Source organism: Bufo gargarizans, chromosome 1 (assembly GCF_014858855.1).
Source record: "Bufo gargarizans isolate SCDJY-AF-19 chromosome 1, ASM1485885v1, whole genome shotgun sequence".
Classification (NCBI taxonomy): domain Eukaryota; kingdom Metazoa; phylum Chordata; class Amphibia; order Anura; family Bufonidae; genus Bufo; species Bufo gargarizans.
This window is the reverse complement of record NC_058080.1, coordinates 379,857,794-379,880,109: the sequence shown is the minus strand read 5'-3', so window position 1 is coordinate 379,880,109 and position 22,316 is coordinate 379,857,794. Positions and strand designations below refer to the sequence as shown.

The following is a 22,316-nucleotide window of genomic DNA, read 5'->3' as shown; positions in this document are numbered from 1 at the left end:
CTTTCGTCCCTACACTTGCCCGCCATATCAACCCCTCAATCTGAACAACTACTTACTCCCATTACAGATTCAGAGATCTGCAAAGTTCTAGCCTCTATTCCATCAGGCAAAAGCCCTGGACCAGATGGGTTCTCTATTCAATATTACAAAACCTTCAGGGATAATTTAGTTCCCCACTTTAAAACCCTTTGCAACTACCTTCTCAAAGGTGGCTTCCTTCCGCCGCAGGCGCTATAGGCCCACATCACAGTCATATATAAAGATAAAAAAGACTTTTTAGACCGTGGCAGTTATCGCCCAATATCTCTGTTAAATACAGATGTGAAATGGTGGCAGAAATTCTAGCGCAAGCCTCAAAACACTTTAACCTACCATAATCGACCAGGATTAGGTTTTGTCTCTGGCAGACAGGGCAATGAGAACACAATTGCGCCTATTGTGTCTTTTAACCTGGGCACAGAAATCCCACATACCGCTTGCTCTACTCAGCACCGATGCTGAAAAAGCGTTCGATCTGGTCAGCTGGCAATATGTGCCGGCAGCGCTGTCAAACTTTGGTATCCCAGATCAGTTCATAAAGGGGATCTTCAGCACCCTCTGCCAGGGTCAAAATTAAGGGCACCTTATCCCCCCTTTTGCATACTTAGGCTCCATTCACACGTCCGCAATCTTCCTTCCGCATCTGTTCCGCAATTTTGCGGAACAGGTGCGGATCCATTCATTTCAATGGGGGAGTAATTGCTGTCCGCATCAGCACTTCCGTGATGCGGTTCCGCAAAAAAAAAATGAAGCATGTCCTACTTTTGGCCGTTAATTGCGGTCCGCGGCACCATTGTACTCAATGGGTCCGCAAAAAAAGCGGATGACATGCGGAAAGACACCAAATGTCATCCGCTTATCATCCGCATATCATCCACATTAACCTAGCAGCATGTATTCCTCCTTCCTTTTTTATTTCTGCGGAAACACGGAACGGATGTGGATGCAATTTTGTAAAAAAAATGAAGGTTTTTACGGAAACACGGATCCGCAAAAAAACGGACCGTAAGGAAAATTGCGGACGTGTGAATGGAGCCTTAATGGGACAAGGCAAGGTTGCACGCTATTTCCTGTTTTGTCTGTCATAGTTATGAAGATCCTACTTTGCAAGATCAGGCAAGATCCTCTGATTCAGGGAATTTCAGTGGGTGCACACAACCACTTAACTGCTGCTTTTGCAGACGACCTTTTTATTATGACTTCCAACCCACTAACATCCTTCCCTAAGCTTTTATCCATCTTTAATGAATTTGGCTCCATCTCCAACTTTAAAATTAATTACAGTAAATCAGTAGCGCTAAACATCTCATGTCCTGCCCCCACTGTTAAAACATTGAAAAAATCAACCCCCTTTACTTGGGCATCCAAAAATGTGCAATATTTGGGAATCCATATTTCAGCAAACCCTAAGGAACTATTTGCCCCATATTTTGCAAGTATAAAAAAAACCTTCTTAGTACCCCCCGTAGATGACCCCATAGTACTCCTCTCCCCCCTTCCCTATAGTACCCACTGTAATGTGTCCCAGTATAAAATGCTACAGTACAAAGCTCCCCATATAAAATACCCCTTCTTTATGGTCTCAGTAGATGCCCCTATAGTGCCCATCAATAATGTACCAGTAATAAGTGCCCCCAATAATGTGCCAGTAATAAGTCCCCCCAATAATGTGCCAGTAATAAGTGCCCCAATATTGTGCCAGTAATAAGTGCTCCCAATAATGTGCCAGTAATAAGTGCCACCATAGATGCCCCCAATAATGTGCCAGTAAAATGTGCCCCCTTAGATGCCCCCCAATCATGTGCCAGTAACAAGAGCACCCCCAATCATGTGCCAGTCACAAGAGCACCCCCTATCATGTGCCAGTAACAAGAGTACCCCCATCATGTGCTAGTTATAAGAGCCTCAGCCCCCCATAATGTGCCAGTAACAAGAGCCCCCCCCATCGTGTGCCAGTAGCAAGAGCCCCCCATCATGTGCCAGTAGAAAGAGCCCCCCCCTTCATGTGCCAGTAACAAGAGCCCCCCCATCATGTGCCAGTAAAACTATTGTACATATAAAAAAAAAAACTGTTATACTTACCTCCATGTCAGCGATGCGATGCAGGCCTCTTCCGGCCTGTGTCCCGCGTTTTACGGCTCAGGCGGCGCAATGACGTCATTGTGCCGCCTGCACCAGCCTCTGATATCAGAGGAACAGGGAAGGGACACGCCTCTCCCTCCCCCGCCACATTATCCTTCTGTATCGCTGTCCTGAGGACTATGGAGATGAGCGCTTTCACAATGGAAGCGCTCATCTCCCTGTGCCCTGCTACTGCCGCCTTCAGACTGGTATCACCCCATAACTGGTGTCACCCGGTGCGGCCTGCACCCCCCTTGCTACGCCACTGCTGCAGCCCTATATTCACCTGGGTTCCTGGAACCCTCTAAGGTTTGGTCCCTTTTAACTAACTCAACCAGAGGGAAAACTAGAATGGGACAAAATTCTGGCCCTCCCTAAAGTACAGAAATCCCCGTTCTTGCATCTATTAGATTTCCGCAGAGACATACGACACATTACTTTGCCACCCGTTCCCACAGATCCACTTCCTGGTTTGAAAAATTACTAAATGTAACCTAGCTCCCAAAAACGTTACTCTCCCTCACATATAAGTCACTGCTATCCTCCGCACCGCCAAAGCTATATTTCTTAGAGGCCTGGGAGAGGGAGCTCTTAATCAGTCTCACAGACCTGGAAAAAGCCTTTAAACAGTCCTGATCAAAAGTTTAAGGCAAAAAATCATATTTAGCATGGCTGGATCTTAACAAGGTTCCAAGTAGAGCTTCAACATGCAACAAGAAGAAATGGGAGAGAGACAAAACATTTTTTGAGCATTCAATTTAATGAAAACAACGAATAAACTGAACAGGCTGTTTTTCAGCTGATCAAAAGTTTAGGACCACACCTCCAAAAAAAAACAAAAAAAACTCCAAAACAGAAATCCAACTTCCAAACATGAACTCAGTAATGAGTAGCTCTGCCGTTATTGTTTATCACTTCCAAAATCAGTTTCGGCATGCTTGATGCAAGCGTTTCCATGAGGTGAGTGGGAACATTTCTCCAAGTGGTGAAGACGGCCGCACGAAGGCCATCTACTGTCTGGAACTGTTGTCCATATTTGTAAACTTCCCTTGCTATCCATCCCCAAAGGTTCTCAATTGGATTTAGATCAGGGGAACATGCAGGATGGGCCAAAAGAGTGATGTTATTCTCCTGGAAGAAGTCCCTTGTCCTGCGGGCATTGTGTACTGTAGCGTTGTCCTGTTGAAAAACCCAGTCGTTACCACACAGACGAGGGCCCTCAGTCATGAGGAATGCTCTCTGCAACATCTGGACATAGCCAGCGGCCGTTTGACGACCCTGCACTTCCCAAAGCTCCATTGTTCCAAGTAAAAAAAAAACATGCCAGTAACGTTGAAAACCATCAGGACCATCAAGGTTACATTTTTTCTCCTCAGAGAATAAAACTTTCTTCCACCTTTAAATGTCCCATGTTTGGTGCTCTCTTGCAAAGTCCAAACGAGCAGTTCTGTGGCGTTCAAGGAGACGGGGTCTTTGAATAGGTTTTTTGTTTTTGAAGCCCTTCAGTCTCAGATGCAGTCTGATGGTTATGGGGCTGCAGTGAGCACCAGTAAGGGACTTAATTTGGGTCGAGGGTCCTCCAGTGTCTTGACGGACAGCCAATTGGATCCTCCGGCTCAGTGCTGATGACATTTTTTGCGGTCTTCCACTTGACTTTTTTGTTCCATGGCGCACTGTGAGAGACCCTGCTTATGCAGTTCAACAACCCGACCACGTTCAAAAAGGGAGAGTTTTTTTCCCTTTGCCATCACAACGTGTGACTACCTGACAGAAAATGACAATGAATCCACATCTTTACACAGATTTGGCCTTTTAAAGGCATGTGGTCCTAAACTTTTGATCAGCTGAAAAACAGCCTGTTTCAGTTTATTCGTTGTTTTCATTAAATTGAAATCTCAAAAAATGTTTTGTCTCACTCCCATTTCTTCTTGTTGCACGTTGAAGCTCTACTTGCAACCTTGTTAAGATCCAGACATGCTAAATATGATTTTTTTTGCCATTTTTCAAGTGGTCTTAAACTTTTGATGAGGACTGTACTAACCAACTCCCATGGATTTAGCCGGTGTATCAAAATACAAGAGAATTTCTACAAATTGTTAACAAGGTGGTACAAAACCCCAGAATTCCTACATTCGATTGACCCGGAGGCACGGGACAGAATTGGGCTCCCTCTCCCACATTTGGTGGAACTGTCCAAAAATGGGTGGAAATGTGCTCAGCAATAAATCAAATTTGCTGTACAAAATTTTCTCTAGACCCCAAATTAAATCTGCTATGGTGCCCGAATACCACCATCACCCCATCCAGCCATGACCTCCCCACAATGCTTATTACAGCTGCTCGTTTACTCATCCCATACCTTTGGAGGAACAACTTTACTCCCACCACATCATCCTGGATAGATAAAGTAGACCAGATATATCGCTTTGAGTAGCTAGCTCATTGAGAAACAAACACACGGACTAGATTCTTTAAGATCTGGGGCCCCTGGAAAGTCTATAGAGAGTTTAAATAATAGCTCTCCCCACTATTGTCAAATGTGATTAGGTCTTTGCCCGTATGACATCTTTTTCTAGGTGTCCACTAGACCCTATTTCTATATACATTTTTGAGTAGTTTTATCTAGTCCCTTATGGAACTCTAGATTTATTAGACCACTGAAGTTGCCAAACATTACAAAACATTATCTCTAACAGTTCTGACCAGCGCTTGCATTACCAGTACCTACCTACAAGAAGTCTGTGAAGGTTCTCATTTCTACCTACAAGAAGACATCTTCGCTAGTTCTCCTCCCTTCACTTTTGCCCCCCTTGTGATACCCTCCATTCCCACCACTTTTCTCTTCCATTACATTTTTTGAGTTTATTTAGTAGAGATGCATGACACTTGTATATCAATTACCTTCCTCCAGCTATGACCTTAGAGGCGGGACCAGGTCATCATTCTGAAATAAGGCAACAAAAAAGTGCTGGATCTCTCCCAATTACACAGTTTTATTGTGTGATGTTGCTTCATTGTTATTTGAATATGTATCTGTTGAATGTATGATTTCTTTCTTCAATAAAAAGAGAATTGATAAAAAAAATAAGAAAATACAGTCACCTGTTGTTTCTGCATTGTTGCTCCATTCCCATATGATTCTGGTGCCTGCTAGACCAGAAGCAGCCTCTGCAGTCAATCACTAGCCTCATTTGTCACATGTGCTTTTATGGAACATTACACATCTGACTGCTGATGGCAGCGATTGGCTGCAGCAGTCACAGGACTAAGCCACTTCTAATCTGGAAGAGACTGGAAGTAGTTGGGAATGGGGGTGCAGATACAGAGTTTTTTTTTTTTATATATATTTTATATTTTTTATAATATATTTATATTTTTTTTATATATATGTCGTTGGGGTTGTCATCTCCTAGGCCAGACAACCCCTTTAAGCTGGTCATATACATTAGATCTACGCAGGCCATACAAATTTCAACTGACCATCTATTGTATATGGGGCCTCCTGACGCTCTTCAGGCTGATGTTGGGTAAAATAAGGATTGCGCATGTTGTATTTCAATTGCCCTTTTTTGTTTTCATGTATATAAGCCACTGTTGGAGGTGTTGAACAGCAGATTTCTTCTTTCTTATTCATTACATAATATATATGGGAGGGTCAGGAGAGATAACTATTATCCCATGTGTATCGCCGGGGGCATAGCTATAGCGAAAGCAGGGGAAGCTGAAAAAATGTATTGTCAGGATCCCCTCAACAGTATTAGGCCTCATGCACACGGCGTATGTATTTTGCGGTCCGCAAAAAATACGGATGATGACCGTGTGCATTCCGTGCGGAACGGAACAGCTGGCCCCTAATATAACAGAACTATCTAACTATAACAGAAGCAGCCGCATCCTCCGATCCTAAAGACCGCATTGTGATCGACAGGGCCAGGGAACGGGATCGTCCTCTGCTGGCCCTGTCTGCTATCAAGATCTCGTGCCTGCGCCGTAATGGTATTCAGTCGGCGCAGGCGCACTGAGAGGCGGCCGCTCCATCCTCAATGCGCCTGTGCCGATGACGTCACATCTACACCCGGCGCAGGCGCATTGAGGATGGAGCGGCCGCCTCTCAGTGCGCCTGCGCCGATTGAAGACAGGTATGGCGCAGGCGCGTTCCCTGGCCCTGTCAATCAACATGCGGAGGGGGCGTCTTTAGGATCGGAGGATGCGGCTGCTACCAGCAAGTAGCCGCCCTACTTGCTGGTAGCAAGGTCATTTGCATATTTTAAAGCACGTTTAAGCACGTTTTAAACAAAATCTACTGGACAAAAATGATTAATTAGATTATGTAGGCATAGATCGCAGTGTAGGGATTATAAGTAAACAAAAAAAAAAGAAACGGTTTAGTGGAGTGACAGAAGCCCTTTAAGGTAACAATGTAAAACAGTACATGTAAAGATCAAGCAAAGATGGTAAATTTGACATTTGCTGACTACAGGTGAAACTCGAAATATTAGAATATCGTGCAAAGTTAATTTATTTCAGTAATTAAACTTAAAAGATGAAACTAACATATGAGATAGACTCATTACATGCAAAGTGAGATATTTCAAGCCTTTATTTGGTATAATTTGGATGATTATGGCTTACAGTTTATGGAACCCCAAAGTCACAATGTTGAGGTGCCCTTTGCTCAGAGAGTATGGATTAATTAGCTGACTAGAGTGTGACACTTTGAGCCTAGAATATTGAACCTTTTCACAAAATTCTAATTTTAAGCTGCATTAATGCAATTCCTTTTAATTTGCATTACTGAAATAAATGGACTTTTTCGCGATATTCTAATTTTTCGCGTTTCACCTGTATAAAGTCAGTGCCAGTGAATGTTGGGGCTTCATTTATATGACCAAGAACAATAAAAATAAATGGTTTCTATTTTAAGACTAAATGGGGGCATGATAAATGCTTTGGTAAAATTTGAAGGATATACATAGGGCAAAACTCGGAGGTCTTTAACTTGTTTGTAGCAGGCAAAAACAGGGCTATTTACAAATATCTATTAATCATTTGGATATACTGTAGGCCAGTTGACAAAGGACACAAAGTAGAATAGAGGGCCGAGGGGATAATAAATATCAAATAAATTAGTAAAACATTTAACAACATTATATTAATATTTCCTCCCATCACATATCTCACTTGCCTTGATCAGCAGACCCTGCCAGTCTGGTACCAGTATAAAAATACCCTTTGCTTACCATCTTGAATAACAGGACTCCATATTGTTTTAAAATGAATGTGTTTGAAGTCTCAAATAGCTCAGCTAATAGCAACTGGTCTGATATTACACAGACACATTATGAGGGGATGAGGGAACTTTTTGCAAGCAAGAAAGTTCCTGGATGGTTACAGCATGCAGTTCAGCCTACCATCCGTGTGCTTAAGCATGTCCCTTACATGCCACATGCCTGCGGCATGCATGTGAGGGGTAGGATTAAAGTACCTTTGCCCATTGTGCTCATGGCTCATGCCAAAGATGTTACTGGGAGTAAAAAGCATGCAGATAGCATGAGCGAGTGTAAAGGCTCAGTCCAATGTGCCGAGATTCTATAATGCATTTTTGCAATGCATTTTTATTTTTGTTAAAAGCGCATGCCAGTTTTGATGCTTTTTTTTTTTTTTTAGTTAATTGTTAAAAAATGTTATGTATAGGAAAACTGGTTTAGGACCAAAGTGTACTAATCATAATTCTCTATCATTTTTCTAGAATGTTACCGATCCCTTTCATTTATTTATGATGCATTGTTCTTTCAATTGATTATCTTCAACAAGATAGAAAAATTTTACACATGAAAACTATATATTTAATATTTATTATTCTTTAAAATTAATCATTGTGAAGCATATTTTGTGTAGTGTAATTAGATGATATCAATATAGAAAAAAATGTGTATCATGGGAGACGCGTGTTACAAAGTAAGGGCACCCGTCAGATATTTTAACTCAAAATTTATATTGATATTTGATCTTCATTAAAATAGTTCAAGATGAAGATTATATAATTTGAAGAAAATAACTAATTGAGTATGCAATAATTTATTAAAACATTACAGATCTGCAATTTCCTTCTAGGTAAAAGATTTGTATATTTGGAATCTGGTTTGGATTTATTTATTTTTTTAACTGTTTTGAATTCCAGGATGGATGGAATATTGATCAGATTTTTACCGTCATTTCTTCTTTGTAGCTTACTTATATATTTAAATACAGTCATGTTTTGCATGCTTTCAGTTGGTATTATGCTTCACAGTTGGTATCCGGTAGTTTTGGTGAAATGCCATCTTTGGTTTTTACCAAACAATTCTTCTGATGTGCTGGCCAGATAACTCTATCTTTGCTTCATCTGACAAGAGTCCAGCTGTTCATGTGCAAACTCTGATCTTGCCTTGATGTCTTTAGATAGAAAAAAATTCCCCCTAATACACCTGACATCTAGAACTTATGTGTGCAGCTTCTTTCTAATGGTAAACTCTTGATCTTCTAGAACTATATGTCTGAGTTTCAAATAAGTAAGGTTCCTCTAAGATGCACTCTAAGTGTATTCAAATCACTTGTGCATGATCTGGTTTTGGATTTAAGTCTTTAACCACCTCAGCTCCCCTAGCTTAAACCCCCTTAATGACCAGATCACTTTTTACAATTCTGCACTACACTACTTTCACGGTTTATTGCTCGGTCATACAACTTACCACCCAAATGAATTTTACCTCCTTTTCTTCTCACTAATAGAGCTTTCATTTGGTGGTATTTCATTGCTGCTGACATTTTTATTTATTTTTATATTAATCGAAATTGACTCAAATTTTTGCAAAAAAAATGACATTTTTCACTTTCTGTTGTAAAGTTTTTCAAATAAAACGACATTTCTATATAAATTTTTCTCTAAATTTATTTTTCTACATGTCTTTGATAAAAAAAAAAGGAATGAGTGTATATTTATTGGTTTGGGTAAAAGTTATAGCGTTTACAAACTATGGTGCAAAAAAATCAATTTACGCACTTTGACTTTCTGAGCACCTGTCATGTTTCCTGGGGTTCTACAATGCCCAGACAGTAGAAACACCCCACAAATGACCCCATTTCAGAAAGTAGACACCCTAAGGTATTCGCCGATGGGCATAGTGAGTTCATGGAAGTTTTTATTTTTTGTCACAAGTTAGCGGAAATTTTTTATTTTTTTCTTACAGTCTCATATTCCACTAAATTGTGACAAAAAATATTTTTTTTCATAAACTCACCATGCCCCTCACAAAATACCTTGGGGTGTCTTCTTTCCAAAATGGGGTCACTTGTGGGGTATTTATACTGCCCGGGCATTTTAGAGGACCTAAAGCGTGAGAAGTAGTTTGGAATCCAAATGCGTAAAAAATGCCCTGTGAAATTGTAAAGGTACTCATTGGAATTTGGGCCCCTTTGTGCACCTAGGCTGCAAAAAAGTGTCACACATGTGGTATCGCAGTACTCAGAAGAAGTAGGACAATGTGTTTTGGGGTGTATTTTTACATATACCCATGCTGGGTGAGATAAATATCTCTGTAAAAGACAACTTTTCCCATTTTTTTATACAAAGTTGTCATTTTACAGAGATCTTTCTCTCACCCAGCATGGGTATATGTAAAAATACACCCCAAAACACATTGCCCTACTTCTCCTGAGTACGGTGATACCACATGTGTGACACCTTTTTGCAGCCTAGGTGCACAAAGGGGCCCAAATTCCAATGAGTACCTTTTAGGAGGGCATTTTTAGACATTTGGATTCCAGACTTCTTCTCACGCTTTAGGGCCCCTAAAATGCCAGGGCAGTATAAATACCCCACATGTGACCCCATTTTGGAAAGAAAACACCCAAGGTATTCCATGAGGGGCATGACAAGTTCATAGAAGATTTTTTTTTTTGGGGGCACAAGTTAGCGGAAATAGTTTTTTATTTTATTTTTTCTCATAAAGTCTCCCTTTCCGCTAACTTGGGACAAAAAGTTCAATCTTTCATGGACTCAATATTCCCCTCAGCGAATACCTTGGGGTGTCTTCTTTCCAAAATGGGGTCATTTGTGGGGTGTTTGTACTGCCCTGGAATTTGAGGGTCTCCACAATCATTACATGTATGGCCAGCATTAGGAGTTTCTGCTATTCTCCCTATATTGAGCATACGGGTAATGAGATTATTTTATTTTTTTCGTTCAGCCTCTGGGCTGAAAGAAAAAATGAACGGCACAGATTTCTTTATTCGCATCAATCAATGTGGATGAAAAAATCTCTGCCAAAAATGTGCAAAAAAAAAAAAGAGGGGAAAGGCGTCTGCCAGGACATAGGAGCTCCGCCCAACATCCAAACCCACTCAGTCGTATGCCCTGGCAAACCCGATTTCTCAATTCACATCAATCGATGTGGATGAATAAATCATTGCCAGAATTTTTTTATTATTTTTTTATATACAAAGTGTTTGCCAAAGCATATGAACACCGCCCCAGAGCTCATAAGCCTCGGCAAACGTATATTTATTTACTGCAGAGGAGAAATCTCGTCTTGCAGCTCCGCATACACCGACTTTTGTGTAATCTGACAACAGCGCAATGCTTCTGTCAGAATGCACATCAGTGTTGCAGCTGGTTGATCGGTTGGTCCACCTAGAAGGTAAAAAAAATTGAAAAAAACAGGCCGCAACGCAATAAATTCATTAACATTAACTTTATATAACATTTGAAACAGAACATTCACTTTTTTGCTTACCTGCGATTTTTATTTATTTTTTTACCTTTATAGGACAAACCTCTCCTTCCCCATGGGACAATGTGCAAAGCGCAAATCGCCCAGAGATGTGGTGAAGTACATTATGCACTTTGTCCCAGGTGAAAGGAGAGGTGTGCAGCAGCTCTGTGTGAAAGGGTCCTAAGACCCCTGTGTGCCTGTCCTGTGTCTGTCACGCCCATGTTCATGGTCGTGACTCCTTGGGAGCCGCATGCAGTTGCCTGCTGTCTGGGTGTTGTGTCAACCGCAGCTGGGGGCACTTAGTTGTTTGCCTCAAGTGCGGTTGCCGCGGACAACAGGTATGCATGCTGTTGCCTTTGGTTGTGTGTTTGTATGCACTTTCTATGTCTGGTGTGCACGGGGTTTATGTATGTGTGCACTGTGACACTTCCCTTCGCCTGTGGCTGCCCGTGGCAACGCGTTGTATTGTTTACATGTGTTGGCAGTGTCTCGGCCTTCTGGCCGGCTCCCAGGACACGGTTGCCACGCATGTCGTTGTTGCCGGTAACAGCTGCAGTGTGATAGTTGTTTGTGCACTTCCCCTTTTAGTGGCTTCACTACCCTGTTTGGTGATGGAAGGGTTAACTCCCTTTCCACAGTGTGTCTGTGTGGGTGTGGCCACATTGGGCTATAAAGCCTCTGTGAAGACCTGAAGTTGAGGGGTTCTTCAGCCATGGTTTGCTGAAGACATCCTCCTGGTTATTCACCATCTCTCCAGTGAGGGCCACCCTTGTGGTCATAACTCTTGTTTGATGTTATGAAGATGTGTCTGTGGTATGCTTGTTTATTGCACCTTATGGTCCTGGGTTCCTGTGTGATGTGTGTTGTGTGCTGTGTCCGTTTGTGTTTTTGGATAGCAGCACTTACACATGGGTTCCAGGCTTAGTGTCTGTGTCAGTTACCTGCCATTGCCATAAGTTGTATATGTTCCCCCTCCTTTTGCAGCTTGAGGGTTAGTAGGGATCCGAGGTTCCGGAGCATGATCCCTCCTACCATTAAGGTCAGCTCATGCAGCTAGGAGTCAGGCTCCGATTAGGGAAGCTCTAGGAGGTGACCTGCTCCCTACTTCTGTCTCCCTGGTCGAGCAGCGACTACCATCATCTGGCATCGCACGGCTGAGGGTTTTCCCCATCCTCAGCCGTGACAGTGTCATGCAATCCCTATACTAAGTGTACCTGTGTGTGGTACTTCCGGAAACACTCCCCTAAGCATAGGGCAGGGTGGCCAGGGCAGTCATGACAGAAATAGCGGGTGTCACGCCTTATTCCACTCCTGCTACAGACACGACATCTTTTTCGGGGTGAAACTTGGTTTGAGGTACCAGCAACGACATTGGGGAAATGTCGCTCGTGTAGACGGCTCACTACACTGGTGGTTGGGGCCACGGAACCTCCTGGATACAGGAGGTTCTCGATGATCTCTTCCTGAAATTTGAGGAAGGATTGTGTTCTCCCAGCCTTACTGTAGAGAACAAAACTATTATACATAGCCAATTGAATTAGGTATACAGACACCTTCTTATACCAGCGTCTGGTGCTGCGGGAGAGTAAATAAGGAGCCAACATCTGGTCATTGAAGTCCACCCCTCCCACGAGCAAATTATAGTTGTGGACACAGAGGGGCTTTTCAATGACTCCAGTTGCTCGTTCAATTTGGATTGTCATGTCTGCGTGAATGGAGGAGAGCATGTAAAGGTCACGCTTGTCTCTCCATTTCACCGCGAGCAGTTCTTCATTACACAAGGCAGCCCTCTCCCCCCTTGCAAGACGGGTGGTAACGAGCCGTTTGGGGAAGCCCCGGGCGACTAGGTCGCGCGGTGCCACAGCAGCCAATCTGTTCTAGAAACAAATGCCTGAAGAGGGGCACACTTGTGTAGAAATTGTCCACATAAAGATGGTATCCCTTGCCAAATAAGGGTGACACCAAGTCCCAGACTGTCTTCCCACTGCTCCCCAGGTAGTCAGGGCAACTGACCAGCTCCAGGTTCTGATTTTTACCCTCATAGACACGAAATTTGTGCGTATAGCCTGTGGCCCTTTCGCAGAGCTTATACAATTTGACTCCATACCGGTTGCGCTTGCTTGGGATGTATTGTTTGAAGCCAAGGCGCCCGGTAAAATGTATCAGGGACTCATCTATGCAGATGTTTTGCTCAGGGGTATACAAATCTGCAAATTTGGTGTTAAAGTGGTCTATGAGGGGCCGAATTTTGTGGAGCCGGTCAAAAGCTGGGTGGCCTCTGGAACGAGAGGTGCTGTTGTCACTAAAGTGCAGGAAACGCAGGATGGTCTCAAATCGTGTCCTGGACATGGCAGCAGAGAACATGGGCATGTGATGAATTGGGTTCATGGATCAATATGACCTCAATTCATGCTTTCTTGTCAGGCCCATGTTGAGGAGAAGGCCCAGAAAAGTTTTAAATTCGGAAACTTGGATGGGTTTCCACCGGAAAGACTGGGCATAAAAGCTTCCCGGGTTGACGGCTATAAATTGAGTGGCATACCGGTTTGTTTCTGCCACGACTAAGTCAAAGAGCTCTGCAGTAAAGAACAGCTAAAAAAAAAACTGTGCCGATCCGATCTGAGCTGTCTCAACCCGAACTCCAGACTGGGCGGTGAAAGAGGGAACTACTCGTGCGGCTGAAGATGGGGGCTGCCAATCAGGGTTTGCCAGCACCTCAGGGACTCTAGGGGCTCTACGGGCCTGTCTGTGCGGTGGCTGCGACGTGGGAACTACTGCACGTGCCACCGTACCAGCTTCAACTGCCCTTCTGGTGCTCGCCACTTCACCATGTTCTACGGCAGTGCTGGTACTAGGTCCAGAAGGGGCTGCGCTGCTGGTGTATGCCTCACCATGTAATCCGACAGCGCCAGCCCCACTCTGCTGCCCTTGAAGCGGATCCTGCGCAACCTGTGGTCTAGCCTGGTGGTATCAGGGACCTCAACCTCATCGTCCGAACTTTGGGTCAGACTGCCACTGCTTTCTACAGGTTCGTATTCTGACCCGCTGGATTCGTCAGATGAGGGTTTCCATTCACTGGGTCAGAAGCCTGTAGGCCTCTTCAGAAGAAGACCCCTTACTTGCCATTTGGTCAACTAAATTTAGGGGGTTTTCCCTGAGACTACCCAAGAAAAAAAGCAAGCCTGTCTTACAAATGGGAGGCTAGCGAAGTACAGGAAGCCGCTGCGATTGATAAAAAATATCAAAACGGATTTTTTTTTTATCGCCGCAGCGCTTGTGTGGTGATTGTGCAGTGCTAAAAAAAAAAAAAAATTGTCACTGCGGCGGGGCGGGCATGGGTGAACGCACGTGTGGGCGACCGATCAAGCCTGATCGGGCAAACACTGCGTTTTGGGTGGAGGGCGAGCTAAGGTGACACTAATACTATTATAGATCTGACTGTGATCAGTCCTGATCACTTACAGATACTATAAAAGTACCAATGCTGATTAGCGATACGCTAATCAGCGAATCAGTGACTGCGGTGCGGTGGGCTGGGCGCTAACTGAAGCTAACTACCTACCAAAGGGGCCTAAACTAACCTAAAACTTAACAGTCAATACTGGTGAAAAAAAAAGTGACAGTTTACACTGATCACTTTTTTCCCTTTCACTAGTGATTGACAGGGGTGATCAAGGGGTTAATTTAGGTGATTGGGGGGGTGATCTGGGGCTAAATGTGTTGTGCTTGGTGTACTTACAGTAATCTGTGCTCTCTGCTGAGACCAACCGACGAAAAGGACCCAGCAGAGAGCACAGAAGCCATTTAACACATTATATTTATAAATATAATGTGTTAAATGGCTTGTGATTTTATTTTTTAAAAGTCATCAACCTGCCAGCGCAGATCATTGTCTGGCAGGCTGGTGACGAACTTCTGCGACTTTTCCCGGCCCGCACTGCGCATGTGCGGGCCGGCTATGCGCGTAATCTCGCGTCTCGCGAGATGACGCACCGGTGCGTCAACGAAGAACAACCCGACCGCCCGCAGGACGCATCCCTGCGTTAGACGGTCGGGAGGCGGTTAAAGGGGTTTTCCAGACTCAGAATATTGATAGCCTATCCTCAGATTGGGCTATCAATATCAGATTGACCCATATAAATCAGCTGTTTGATTGCCCATCACTTGTGTGTGATATTACACCACATTCAACTTTATATATTATACTATTATTTTCTGAAGCGTGTCCTAATTTTTCACATGCAATAATAAATAATTCTAAATATATTTTTCATATGCCTACGCTTTACATACATATCTTGGCTATGGCTAATCAGTGAGAAAACTTATAAAATGACTAGTTCACTTGGGTCCTAAACTTAACAACTATAGGTGTAAAGTTTGAAGAGTGGGCCTTTAAGTCCTACTGATTGTAGTGTTTTTTTATTTTTATTTTTTATCCTTGACACTGATTGAGGTTGGCAATGTTCTTACCCCAACCTAAAATATGTTCATCTAAACTTTTGCATGTCAAGACCTGTATTCTAAACAACCCCTAAACCTAGATCTGCTCATTTCCTTTCTCTTTTCACTTTGTTCTCCCCAATAGGTACCATGACAAACAGGAGGTAACCAGTAACTTCCTGGGTGCCATGTGGCTCATTTCAATAACGTTCCTATCAATTGGCTATGGAGACATGGTGCCCAATACTTACTGCGGAAAGGGAGTCTGTCTGCTGACAGGCATTATGGTAAGACAATGACCACGTGTAGTGATATCTCAACGTTCATGTCCTACTGTCGTTGTGTGTATCCTCCTTTCTTTATTTTTGTCTGTCTTGCTCCTAAGTCATGAGTCTCTTGAGTCTTTCTTTCTATAGTGTTTATTTTCTTGTTCCATGCTGTGCATTGAGCCTGTCCTTTCCTTCCACAGGGTGCAGGCTGCACAGCTCTGGTTGTTGCTGTTGTTGCAAGAAAGTTGGAGCTTACCAAAGCTGAGAAACACGTACACAACTTTATGATGGACACACAACTTTCAAAGCGGGTACAAAGTGGTGGGAAAGAATGGGAATCGGGTGGTATTGGGAGCAAATGCTATGGTAGTGTCCTTCAAGTCTAGTGAAGGAATGTAAATGCATACTATACTGAAGAGAATGGAGTAGGAATGCAATACCTGTGCTTGTTTTCCTCATATTAAGCTCATGTGCATGCTTCCTTTCACTTAGAATATGTAAAGAAAAGAAAATTTGTCTGAATCAAGATTCCACCCTGTCTAGGTCTGTCTTAAATTTCTTTGTCTTACTTTAACTTTTTTAAATTTCAACCGCAGCTTGCTATACCTGTGGGAAAAAAATATACTTACCTGCTCCCCAGTGCTCCATTCAGACACCCTGGCTCATCTCACTGGACTTCCAGTCTGTGTCTGTAAACTTCCAAATGGATGGTATCTAGGGCGCTGCTGCAGCCAATGACCGGCCTCATCAGTGTTGTGTTCTTAAGTCGAACATCATTGTTGGGTCATATGATGCTTAGGAACAGGTTACTGCTGAACCAGTCATTCACTGAAGTGGCACACATGACCACGTTCATCCAGAGTTTTACAGATTAACTGAAACACCAGTGAAGGGAGCCAGGAAGTGGGAACTGAGGGGCAAATTTTTCCCACAGGTACAGTAGGCTGGGGTTGATATTTTAAAAAGTCTAAAAAGATGGACAATCCCTTTAAGCAGAAGTAACCTTAGACTGCATAGCACACTGATCAAAATTGCTAGCAGTGAATATGGTTCTATATAAATGTACAGTGCTTATATGTTAGAAAGGCACCTAATAGCCCCAATTAACTTATCTTGATTCATCAATTCATTACTAAGCTGTGAGCCTTTCCTACTAGTGCTGTGCAGCCTAGTCCAGTTGAGTTTGCATTTATATAGACAGTGCATATTACATAAATAGCTGTAGAATATTTTCATAGTACCAACTGTAGTGCTTATGTAATAACATCAGTTATAGGGGGTATGCAAATGTACTCAGTAAGTTTATAGGCATGGAAAATTATTTGCATGATAGTTTCATTAATAGGGTATATATTTCTGTAGTGCCGGTATAAGACATATATATTAATTTATACCAGACTGTAGAGAAAAAAAGAAATGGATCGCACATACACGTGTTATGCACTGATCTATTGTAGAGATGAGTGAATTTCCTAAAATGGTTTCAGTCTGATTTTTCCAAATCGATTCTACCCAAATTAAAAGTGCTTTTATTGCGTGGACACCTGTCTCTCAAAAAAAAAATTATCCAAAGAAATCTGAACTTTTCCCAAAATTTGGGTCAAATTTTAATTCTAACAAATCAATTCGCACAATAATTAATCCAATTAATTGCTGCTAAGCATAATTTATAACCAACATGCACTTTCAATCAACATGCATAGGCCACTCATCACGCCAATGTGGCCTCTTTTGAGTGGGTCCCATATACTAGATGCAGCACAATATAATGGCAGCTGTAGTGCCCATATCTTACTAGTCATATGGGGGTAATTTATCACGAGGGTAATATTTGATGTCAGTTTTGCTTGAGTATGCATTGGCAAACCTTGCATCAAATTTATCAAATGTCACATATTGTTTGATCAGATTTGGAACATCTTTAACCACCTCCTATCCGCATGTTGACTTTAAACGTCCGGGAGGTGGTTCTCCATCTCTGAATGGACGTTCTGGAACGTCCATTCAGAGATGGCAGCTGCACTCTAATCGTGCAGCTGCAGATCGGGTTGTCCGCTGTCAGTGACAGCAGGGCAACTCTTAGAAAAGGCAGGGACAGTGCCCAGGTGTCCCTGCCTTCTAGATCGCTGCATACACAGCGCTCACCGAGCGCTGTGTATACAGAGCAGGAAGCGCTAAGCGCTTCCTGTTCCGGCCCGCCAGGGCCGGGAGAGTGCAGGAGCTGTGAGGTTTTTCACAGATCTCGATCAGCCCTTCACTGAGGATGTACAGCACAGTATACAGCTCTACAGCCTCTCTGGGGGCTACTATGTCGCCCCAGTTACAGGAGAAATCAATAGTGAAAAAAAAAAGGTGAAATTAAATGTTCCCCAGAGGTCTTGTATGACCTTATGGGGGACGAAAAGTGTAAAATAAAAAATATAAAAAAGTGTTAAAATAAAAAAAAGGTTTCACATGTAAAAAAAAAGAAAAATTCCCCAAGTAAGGAATAAAAAAAAAAGTTAAAAATAGAAAAATTAATAAAAATAGACATATTTGGCATTGCTGCGTCCGTGACGGTCGGCTCTATAAATATATCACATGATCCACCCAGTCTGATAAACACCCAAAAAAAAACTGTGTCAAAAAAAGCAAGTCTTGTCACCTTACATCACAAAAAGTGCAACACCAAGTGATCAAAAAGGTGTATGTCCCACAAAATGGTACCAATAAAACCGTCAACTCATCCCACAAGAAAAAAGCCCCTAGATAAGAAAATCATAAAAAAAATAAAAAAAATAGACCATGGACTTATTAAAACATCATTTTTTGTTTCAAAAATGCTATTATTGTGTAAAACTTAAATAAATAAGAAAAAGTATACATATTAGGTATTGCCATGTCCATAACGATCTGCTCTATAAAAATGTAAATAAATAAAAACTGTGCTAAAACAACCAATTTTTGGGTCACCTTGCCCCATAAAGTGTTATAATGAATGATCCAAAAATCATGTACCCAGAAATAGTACCAATAAAACTGGCACCTTATCCCCTAGTTTCCAAAACTAGGGGAGTTTCTATTGTAAGGGTGCATCAGGGGGGCTTCAAATGGGACATGGCATCTAAAAACCATGTGGCACTTCTTTTCTTCTGCGCCCTGCCGTGTGCCCATACAGCAGTTTATGACCACATGTGGGGTGTTTCTGTAAACCTCAGAATCTGGGTAATAAATATTAAGTTTTGTTTGGCTTTTAACCCTCGATGTGTTAAAGAAAAAATTGGATTAAAATGGAAAATCTGCCAAGAAAGTTAAATTTAAAAATGTGATCTCCATTTTTCTTGTGGAACGCCTAAAGGGTTAACAAAGTTTGTAAAATCAGTTTTAAGTAATTTGAGGGGTGTATTTTCTACAATGGGGTCATTTATGGTGGTATCCACTATGTAAGCCCCACAAGGTGATTTCAGACCTGAACTGGTCCTTAAAAAGTGGGTTTTGGCAATTTTCTTTAAAATTTTAAGAATTGCTTCTAAACTTCTAAGCCTTCTAACATCCTAAAAAATAAAAAAATATTACATTTACAAAATGATGCCAACATAAAGTAGACATATTGCGAATGTTAAGTAATAAATATTTTATGAGGTATCACTTTCTGTTTTAAAAGCAGATAAATTTAAATTTTGAAAATTGCAAATTTTTCTAAATTTTCATGAATAAAGGTGAAATATATTGACTCAAATTTATGACTAGCATGAAGTACAATGTGTCACGAGAAAACAATCTCTGAATGACTTGGATAAGTAAAAGCGTTCCAAAGTTATTACCACATAAAGTGAGATATGTCAGATTTGCAAAATTAGGCCTGGTCAGGAAGGGGGCAAATGGCCCAGATGTGAAGTGGTTAAACAAGATTCAGAAAGTCATTACATTTTGCATAAGTTCTATTTTGCAACTTTTTGAAGTTAGAATTCTGGAGTGCAGGGCATGATAAATTCCCCCATAGTGGCCACATTTGATCTATAATTCTTAAATGACAACTGCCTTTAAAAGGGTTTTCTGAGACTTAAATACGGATTATCTACTCAATAGGCCATCAGTATCTGATCAATGGGACCCCCGCCGATAAGCTGTTTGAGAAGGCTGCAGGTCTTGTGAGCACCACAGCCTTCTCACAGATCACCAAGCACAGCACCATACATTATATAGTGGCTGTGCTTGGCATTGTAGTTCAGCCTCATTCACTCATTGGCTGTGTGACCAATGAAAGTGACCTCACTTGGCCTAGGGAAAGCTGAGAGAAGGCCACTGTGCTACTAAGAGTGCTGGTGCCTTCTCAAACAACTGATCGGTGCTGGTCCCGGGTGTCAGACCCCAACCAATCAGATACTGATGACCTATCCGTAGCATAGGTCATCAGTATATAAGTCTCAGAAAACCCCTTTAAAGCACACATAAGAACCCCCATAATGTTCTATCAAATAATGCCATCCATGTGATTCACATAAAGAACAAAACAACTAGACTAGTCGCTACTCCTGTCAACAGGTCGGATGTGAGCGTCTAATAAATCTCTGTTCTCTTTTATCAGAGATCAGGGTGAGAACATTAATTATGCAGCAAGACAGGTCTTCTCCAAACCATATTCTCTTTTGTAATATATGGCAAGGCGCATTGAGCCACCTGGGCTTAATAAATTACAATAGATAAAGTGATTATAGTATAAATGGTTCAATGCAGAACATTTGTTTCCAGGGCCAAATGTACTTATAGAAAATAGCCTTGTTATGAAAGATATAATATTTCATCAAGCACAAGGACAGACTGAAGCTGGAGGGGTAAAGTGACTTTGAAATCATTCTTTCACTATCTTCTACCCACCACATTAATACCTGTCATGCAAATCACCTTAGTACTCTACGAGGTACCTCTGTATTTTTACTTTGCGCCAATCCTCTTCCAGTTCATGCTCCTGTATTGCTGCATGCTATTCATTCAATGTATTTGACTTTTTTTTATCTATTTATTTCTTAGGTGAAAAATGCAGCTGCCAACGTGCTCAGGGAAACGTGGCTCATTTACAAATATACAAAACTTGTACGAAAAATCGATCATGCTAAAGTACGCAAGCATCAACGCAAGTTCCTGCAAGCAATTCACCTGTAAGTGAGACTAGAAGGGAAAGGAAGAAGTAAAGGTCAGTCAAGGGGAGACAAAGGCGATAAGGGTACCAGATAGGGAAAAAGGAAGATAAAGTAGTACAAAAGAAAATAACAGAGGTATTACAAATTGGATTCTATTAACACATGGGTAATCATATTGTATATGTAGATGACCACCATTGAATTGCCATTTGCACATGGTCTGATTCTCACAACTTGTGCAAGTCAAGGGGGTCTACAGTTTGTGCTCTGCTTTTAGCCAAAGATAAGGATATTTATTAGCAGAGCCTTTTTTAATACCATTGCAACAGAATCAGCAAATCAAAGAAGATAGACACTTCCGACTGCTTGCTTCCGACTGCTTGCCAAGGGCATCTGCACTGTTCGTATGTATGAAACCTAGTTCAGGAACTTCAGACAGATGGTACTCACAGAAACAAATCACATTCCAGCTCATATTATGCAATTGTACAACATCTACAGCCAAAACATACACTACAGGTGACCCACTAAAATACACTGATTTGTACACTTGTTAACTGTACTACATTTCCAGTTTTTGGGCAAAAAATGTGCAGTTGCACAGTGTCCAGTACAACTATGATGATTAAAATATGATCAGTCTTTTTTTTTATATATTATTAGTTTTTTTAGCTGGCTCCTGCACATAAGTAAGAGTACTGTCTCTTTACTTGCTGGTATGCAGCGCAGCAGAGTCTGTATGCATGTATGTGAACGACAGCTGTAGCTCTGTAGAAAACAAAAGGATAGACCATAGACCATACAGGGAAATTTCCCTGTGGGCCAATGCCTCAGGAGTGTGATACAGTTGAATACTGCAGCGAGGACGGCAGTGTTTTGTGCTGCACCGTTGTATTGCTGGCTCCACCGACTTCTATTGTCGCTGCCTACTTGTGTTACAGTTTGGACCCGTCTATAACATGGGGCTACTTTTAGTTTTTGTTCCAAAGACACTTTAAGTTCCTAATTTGCCCCTGCATACACACAGTAAACTTAGGCTACTTTAACACCAGCGTTTTTGCTGGATTTGTCTCTAAAACCATTTTAGGTCAATGGGATACAGATCCGTTTTCTTTTGTGTCCAAGAAAACAGATCCACCACCATTGACTTACCTTGTGTCATTACGGATCCGTCTTGCTTCACACCACATCACGGACAGAAAAACGCTGTTTGCAGTTTTATTCTGTCCATGATGGGGACACAGCCAAACAGAACGGAATGCATTCTGGTGCATTCCGTCTCATTCAGTTCAGTTTTGACCCCATTGACAATGAGGGGGAAAAAACTGAAGTGTTGAGATCCTATGACTATTTAGATCCTATTGAATAAAACCACACACTCTCAAAGGAGTATGCAAAGGTGGATTTAATTTGAATGTTCCTTTATACCATACAGGTATGTATCTCAGGAATGTAATTAAAAAGATTATTTTGAAATAAGAAAAAAAGTCAAAAAAATCTAAATTATGAACAAATCTCAAAATGTGTTATAGATGAAGCATTTAACGTTGCGATTGCTTGAGGAGATGTTT

General features: G+C 41.9%; 1 protein-coding gene across 1 annotated transcript in view; it reads left to right on the top strand.

Moving 5' to 3' along the window:
• The window catches only part of KCNN1 (potassium calcium-activated channel subfamily N member 1), a 238,378-nt gene that overhangs the window by 152,778 nt on the left and 63,284 nt on the right, over positions 1-22,316 (top strand). Inside the window, exons 5-7 of the mRNA XM_044285284.1 lie at positions 15,502-15,643; positions 15,826-15,936; positions 20,636-20,763. Of these exons, the coding sequence (XP_044141219.1) occupies positions 15,502-15,643; positions 15,826-15,936; positions 20,636-20,763 (381 nt within the window). The remainder of the gene's footprint in view (positions 1-15,501; positions 15,644-15,825; positions 15,937-20,635; positions 20,764-22,316) is intronic.